Here is a 7,674-nt window from a genome sequence, read left to right on the forward strand (position 1 = left end):
AGATCCCGGGTGCAGACATGGCACCACTTAGTAAGCCATGCTGTGGCAGCCATCCCATGTATAAGGTAGAGGAAGGTGGGCACGGATGTGAGCTCAGAGCCAGTCTTCCTCAGAAAAAAGAGGAGGATTGGCAGCAGATGTTAGCTCAGGGCTAATCTTCCTCAAAAAAATAAATAAATAAATAAATAAATAAATAAATAATCATATTTTGTAATAAATAACCATGTCTGTTGTTTACCTATGCTGACCAAACAGAACAGTCTGGGCAGAAAGCTGCTTGTGACTTCTAATTTGTAATTTCCACTCTATCTTGCTTGCTCCCAGGACCTGGAACTTTCCTGGATCTTCTCTGCCTCTCTGTCCCTCTCTCCCTACATTCATTGGCTTGTGGCCATTCACTGCTCTCGTAGGCCCACCGGGCACTGAGGACTCTCAGATCTACATGTCTCATCCTTCCTAAGCTTCATTTTCTTCTTTGATAAAATGGAGCTGTAACAAAAGGAGTAGAAATGCTTTTTAAAACAAACAGAAAAACAAACAAAAAACCCAAACTGAACTCTTTTGCTTTCTAAGATGGAGTATGGGAGAAGCAGAGTGGAGAGATGCATCATTCATTTCAGTGGGAAAATTAAATGTCTAAGTGCACCCCTTGAACCTGCAGAAACTGGTGGAGTATCTATGCCCAAGAATGTGAGCCACAGAAGAGGCCTCCTGCTTAACAAAAAACACCATTGGAGATTTTTTTGATGAGAAAAAGGTAAGTCCTGAAGCATGACTCTGAAAGTGGTGGTGTGAAACAAAGAGAGCTACATTGTTCCTACAAGAAAGCAAGGGGAGTTCTGAGCCTCTTAGAACATCTCCAGAAGGGATGTGAGGGATCCTGCTGTGGGGTGAGGGTGGTGGGGGCCAGAGACAGCCAGGTGAGGAGTGTCCAGGGGAGAAACAGCCACAGAACTGCTGAGAACAAGGATTCCCAATGTTCAACTTTGTGGTGCCCTATAGCTATGTCAGCCCCCTCTTTGTCACCCTACGCCTTTGGTGAAACTGTTAGACACAACAGACAGCCGCCTTTGTGGGGGTTCTGAGGAATTAAAGGGAAAGAGGCTTGTGCCAGTGGAGAGAAGAAACCAGAAATTTATGAAGCAGCATGTACAGTGTGATTCTGTTCTTATACAAAAATACATTTCACCAAAATATCAACACTGGCTATATGCTTATTTTAGTATGATAGAATTATGTGTGATTTTTCTTCTTTTTAAGGAATCATCTTTTCTAAAGTTTCTGTGATGAACATGTATTACTTGAGTATATGGAGGGGGAAAAAAAAGCCTGTGTAAGTTCTATTTTAGAATTGTTCTGGATGTAATAGATGCTCACGCTAAAACTATGGGCTGAGGTGCAGGAAGGTGGGCTTTAGGCCAAGGCCTGACCAAGTGTTCCTTACGTCTCGCATGGCACTGAGTATCCTCCTAGTAAGTGTGAGCTCCACAAAGATGGGGCTGTGCTCTCCTTGAGGCCTCTGGTGGCTGAGCCAGGCCTAGGTCATGTCAGAAGTTCATTCTAGTCCCTCAGTGCTTCCCGGGAAACCAGAGGGGAATCAAGTTTTGTGGGTCCTGAAGCTTGTACAATTTCTTTAAGAAAACCAAATAGGTTCAGGGCCTTGGAAGAGGCCAGTGCAAGTGTGGGGTTCTGAAGCTTTGGGGTAAATCTACCTCTGAGGGAAACTTCCTTGCCTTCTGACTAGAGACAGATGTCAGATAGAGAGGGCAGCACCCTGCCCCGTCCCCCATGACTTGCCTTAGCCTGCTCCTGGCTTAATCTAAATCACCTCATGTTGGGGTGCTCTAGTGGGTCATCAGTGGGGATGGGAAGTGGCATAACTTCCTCCTTGACTTCACCTCAGAAGTTAGACCTGGCCCTGTCCCCTCCCTCCACCCAGCTTTACTCACCCATCTGTCTGTTAAGCACCGGGGATGGGCTGGGCCAGAAAGATCTCTTCCTTCTAGAAGTCTTTTAAAATCTAATCTTTTAAAAAATTTGCCTCTCCCTTTGAAGTTATTCTATATCTGTGCATATGTGTATGTCGCATATTTATGTCCTAATGCATTGGGATAATTGGGGGAAGTTCGTCTGTGTTTAAATGCATGCACACCACATTTCTTCCAGGACACCACCCAAGTTGGGCTTGGAATGTGCCTTGAAATAAAAGGAGACTAAAAATGTTGTTGTGGTTGGGCAAATTACTCTATTAGCACAGTAATGCCTACTGCTGGGGTATGTAGAGGGGCGGAATTTGGCAGCAGTGTATGTATATAGATATACATATTTTAAATTTACTACAGGTCAGTGCTTGTCTTTATGCATCTTAAATCTGCAAAAATGTTCACAACTAGGAAATAAAGGCTGTGGATCTTTAAAAAATTAAAACCTAGATGTGAAAACCCAGGAATTTTCTGTTGTCTATAATTTAATTCTTAATGTATCAGACATAATCCAAGTTTAACAGATTTTTTTTTTTTGTTTGGATTCTGGCAAGTACATTAACAGGAGGCAATTAAGTGAATTAATATAAAATCCTTTTATTAAAAAAACAGAAAAGGCGTCATTTAAAGAGGTAATTTAATATTCCTTCTACTATGGTGTTGATGTCATTAACTTGTTTGATTAACTCTTCGAATGGTTTTAAAGTGCTTTGTGTGGTAATTTATGGACTCGTAATTGATTTCTCCAATCTTGGTTTGGCAGAGTCAGGCCTCCCAGAAACTGTGAGTAGGCTGGAGGCCCACACATGGCTTCCTCCTCAGACAAGGCTGCCATTGGGATGAACTTTACCTCTGCAGCCTAGGCCCCAGTAGGGAAGAGAAGGTTCTGGCACAGGAGACAAGAGGCCATGACATCTGAGCAGGCCAGTTGCGGGTCCTGACTCCTAAGTAGCTGGGCCTTTGCTGCCTCTGAAAATGTGTGGAAACACTGCAGGCAGTTTCACAGCTCGTGAACTCAGGAATAAATGGCCTTTTAACCCACATCTTTTAAGAACTGTTTCCTGCTGTGCGTCACCTCAGAACATGAGGCTTGTTTGTGTGAGGAGAAATGGGGGTGGGGTAGACCGTGGGGGTGCGGCCCTCACCGTGGGTCTGCTTCCCCTCCATTCCATCCAGGCTACTATTCCTCCGTAAGCCTGTCTCTTGATGCTGCACAAAGGAGGCTCTGGGCCTGGGGAAGGCTGGGGGCTAAGCTCTCAGCTCTTAACCTGCCACAAAAGCTCACTAAGAAATCGAGGCTCTAGCAGGATGCAGAGAAATGATTATACACTTGGTTACTTTTATCATGTGCCCAGTGATTATCTACGCTCAAAATCTCTAGACAGGGAATAGCTTTTCCCATTTTACAGATTGGAAAAGTGAGGGTCAGAGAAGTTAGTAACGACATTAAGCTAGTAAGTGGTATGGCTGGAACTCAAACCAGGCAGCTGAGCATCCCAACCCATGTCAATAGATAGGCCACGATATTCTTGGTCATAAGGTATACACTCCTGAGGGCAGGGCTGGGCCTTTCAATTCTATATGCCTTCCTCCCCAGTGTGAAGCACAAAGTGGTATGAAGGCATGGAAAGAGCTCTCACAGGACCTGGAGTCTCACGTTCCTGGGCTTCAACTTCCTTATCTATAAAATGGGGATAATATCCATCTCACTGGTTGTTGGATTATATGAGATAATATAAGTCCTTGGCACACTGAAATGGGTTCAAAGAATGTTTCATGAAGGGAGGACAAGGAGGCAGGGAGAAGGGTGGATGGAGAATTCCCAACTCTGCTGGGAGCTAAGTTCTGAGCCAAGAATAGGGAAGAGTGAATAGAGCAGTTTGGCCAGGGCTGAGGGTCTCTGAAGGGTAGTTGTGGCAGATGGGAAAGGCCATAAATAAGCCTGAACATTCTCCTATGGGTGATGGGACTCATTTGCTCCTATATGATGTGCAAGCAAGGTTTTGGGAGGAGGAGAAAGGACTCTCTCCAGCCAGTTAATATCTGGTGGCTGTGCCAGGCTGCTATGAGACTTAAGCCCCTATTTACTGTGGAAGTGGTCACCGGAACCACGGAGGGTCACCAGAAGAGAAAATTCAAACACCATCTGCTTTGGAGTCTGGCTGAAGACCTGGAGTAGCTGTTTCCAGGCCCAGGCCTCCCTGGGGGTGGACCTAGGTTTGAGTCTGAGCCTCGAGGGAGGCAGGAGAGTGAGATGTCACTGCTGCCCCCACCCCACTGAGGGGCACTAGAGCACAGTGGCTATACCATCAGACTCTGAGGCACACTGGATTCTAGTCTCTACCACTGTCTGGACTTTGCGACGTTGACAAACCACTTCACTTCCTTGTTTCTCGGTTTCCTCATCTGAAAATGAACATGATGAAGTACATCCCTCATAGGGTTATTGTAGTTGTGAGGAGTAAATGAGTTAATGCTTATAAGAGAAGCTCTTGGAACAGTGCCTGGCACATCGTCAGCCCCAGGAAACATTACCAATACACAAAGGCTGTGCAGTGTCTATGGAAGGCCAACTCCGGCTCAGTGGCTGCTGGAGGGCAGCTTGTCCCCTCCCCAGGTAGACTCAGCTGGGCCTCAGCAGGGTTGCAGGAAATGCTAACAGGCAAGCCTCAGTGCCCCTCCTCTGCTCCTCATCCCCTGTGTGGTTGACAACAGCCGCAGGAATTCTACTCTCAGATAGGACCCAGATTCCCCCCAAGCCCAGTGTCACCCCAGAACTGAAGTGTCCCCAGTGAGAGCCTCCAGCTTATCAGATGGTGGAGGACCACTGCCTTCCCTCTCACCCCCAGCACAGATCTGCTTTTGCCCTTGAAGAGCCGTCAGGGCCAACTGACCTCCCACTAACCTCAGACCCTCTCCTACTCCCCTCCATGTCCAAGGCTCTTTCCTTGTACAGGACTCAGCTCAGAAGCCCTTCAAGTGTTGTTCGTAAATGTCATTTGGTGGGACCAAAATGATTTTCTCTTGAAGAGAATAAAGAGGGGCCACAAGGGAGAGATCAGGGCGACAGAACAAGCTACAAGTACCCGGGACCGTCAGGTGCTGGGGCCTTAACTTGAGGAGACTCTCCACAAGTGCACCTCATGCCCCTTCCCTTCTTACTTGAGAGGTTTTTCCCTTGGAATGTGTTCAGCTTTCCTGAACAATCAGAGCCCCCTCCCCCCAACCCCCGCCCCATACCCAGCAGCTCTTGGGTTCCAGGCCCATGAGGGGCCATTGTGGCCATAGGACAAGGGCACCAGGGTCTAATGGGAGAGTCCTGGTCTGAGACACAGGACGTCTTCCCACCTTCCTACCTACACATGCTGCTGTCTTCGTCGAGTGGCTCTGTCCCTCGGTGACCCAGTATCCCCATCTTTCCCAGGGCAGTCATCCCCAACCTCATCCTCCCACCAGGACTGGGAAAAGCTTCGAAAACAGTCACTCTGTCCAACTGGTGCCCCGCGTTACCCAGGACACAGGAAGGATTCTCATCCCTGCGGTGCTGAGTACTTATTTGTAATTGTGCTGCCCTACACATGGTGTGAGTTACTTCAGGGTCTTTATCCCCTTCTCCCTCTGAAATTTTTTTCCCCTCTACTGGCTAAATGCAGACCCTTGCTGGAATATGATATGTGATATAAAGCATCCAATGCTTCAGAAGAGACTGATGAGCTTTAACCCACCCTATTATCCTCTAGAAATGGTCCTTGAACTGGAAGCTCAGAATTAGAGGGAGGGAAGTGGAGAAAATTCCATGCAGTCTCTAGAGAAAGGGCAACAAGAAGCCTTTCATACTAAAAGGATGTCAGCTGTTCTCCACAGTTCCAGAACAGGGTGGAAAGGGAGGCCTCTAATCTCCGCACCCAGGCCTCAAAGGACATTTGACTAGACCCAAGAGGTGTCAGCCTCCCCACCCGAGGGCCTTACCTGTACGTGCTGGGAGCTGGCTGGGTCAGGAGGTGCTGGTCCGTGGGGTGTGTGGCAGCTGCACACACGGCCACCTTGACTGGCATCCGAGAGCCTATTTTTAGGGTCAGATCTGCTGACGCTGACCTTGCATGTTTCCCAGTCTGAGAAGAGACCTGTGGCATCTGCTTGCAGAATGATTCACCAATGTGACCTGAAACTCTTAACTTTGGGAGTCCTGTACCTGGAGCCCTCACGCTTGTCCCCAGCCCAGCCACAGAGGCAGGACATGTGGCTGCTAGGGCAAGGACAGGCAGGGGGATTTCCCAGCTTTGTTTTCTTGGGATGGATGAGGCCAGGTGTTTGTGGGGCCTGGCCCGGGCTCTGTCCTGGAATAGCTGGAACAGGGGAGGTTTGCCCGCTGGCACAGAGCCAATGGGAGGGTCAGGGCGCTCAGCCCGAAGAAGAACTCTCCATTCTAGTCTTTTCTGGGAGTTTGTGGAACCATCTCTGCAGAGTGAATGGGATGGATGCTGCATCACGTGGAGGCAGCCAGTGAAACTGCGGGAGACTCTGTAAGCTTGTGTTCATTTGCATTGTGTCGCTTCCCGAGAAACCACTGACAAGTGGCTTCAGTGGGAAAAATAATCATAATGCTGTTCTCTTATGTTTTTATGAGAGTTAAGTGAAATAAAGTATGGAAAGTACTTAGCACAGTCCCTGGTATGTGATAAACATTTAAAAAATGCTAGATGGTATTAGCATGCCAAAAAAGTCCCAATTCCACATCCCTGGTCTCTCTTCCTAGTGGTTTCTTCTCTCATCCTCCTGTCTTGTTAGCTCTAGCCTTCTTTGCTCCAGGATCCTGTGGGGACCTGGAATTGGCCACCCCAAGATATGTCTCTTTGGCATCAGGATTATTTGAGGCTGATTGCTTTTGATAAACTGGGACAGGGAAGGAGGAATGGAACTTGCCCTTTGTTAGGACACATTTACGTTTGTAAGGTAAATCTCTATCTGTAAAAGGTGCCTCCCCCTCTGAACCAGGAAGAAGAAAGGCGATGACCTTCTCTCTAAAAACTCTTAATCAATACCAAAGGCAAGGACTTAAATCTGCATTTTATTGTGCTAGTCTGGTAACCTCCTGTAACTAACTTCCCTCCCCCTCCCAACGCTGGCATTTCTTTAAGGATTAAGTGTCTTTCTTTAGGCTAGGGACTGATTGCTGTGCTCACCTGTGACCACCCAGCTCCAGACAATAGACTTGCCTCCAGCTACGCCCTCTGAGATAGCAGACCACTACCTGTGCCGACAGGGCAATCTTGTGACTATTGTGGGAGGGACATTTCAATCACACGTGAAACACCCCGTTTGGGGGTATATAACCACTGTGTGTTTGGGGGTATATAACCACTGTGTGCACCCCACTTCTTCGGTGCCCTTTCTTCCTTCGGGAAGAAAGGCCCTGGGCGATGGTTCCTCATAAAGCTTTGTTTAATTTTCTCTTGCTATTCTGTCTCATGTGAATTTAATTCGTTCTCCGGCCAGACGAACCCACATTTGGGGAGAGGAAATGTCCTCCTCCCCTACAATCCCCACACCAAGCTCTACCACTGTGGCCTTCTTTTTAGTGCTGAGAGGAGTGGGCCTGTCCAGTTTCCTCTAATTTTCTAGTAAAATCTTTCCAGGGCTTCCTATGTTTCCTTATAACGAATGACATGGTTTTCCATCCTTCCCCATCTTT

General features: G+C 47.6%; 1 protein-coding gene across 1 annotated transcript in view; it reads right to left on the reverse strand.

Moving 5' to 3' along the window:
• DUSP29 (dual specificity phosphatase 29) overlaps positions 1-6,237 on the reverse strand; it is a 38,336-nt gene extending 32,099 nt beyond the window's left edge. Inside the window, exon 1 of the mRNA XM_005602134.4 lies at positions 5,952-6,237. Within this exon, the coding sequence (XP_005602191.2) occupies positions 5,952-6,115 (164 nt within the window). The 5' untranslated portion in view covers positions 6,116-6,237. The remainder of the gene's footprint in view (positions 1-5,951) is intronic.
• Positions 6,238-7,674: the final 1,437 nt, after the last annotated feature.

This window comes from Equus caballus, chromosome 1 (assembly GCF_041296265.1).
Source record: "Equus caballus isolate H_3958 breed thoroughbred chromosome 1, TB-T2T, whole genome shotgun sequence".
Taxonomy (NCBI): Eukaryota; Metazoa; Chordata; class Mammalia; order Perissodactyla; family Equidae; genus Equus; species Equus caballus.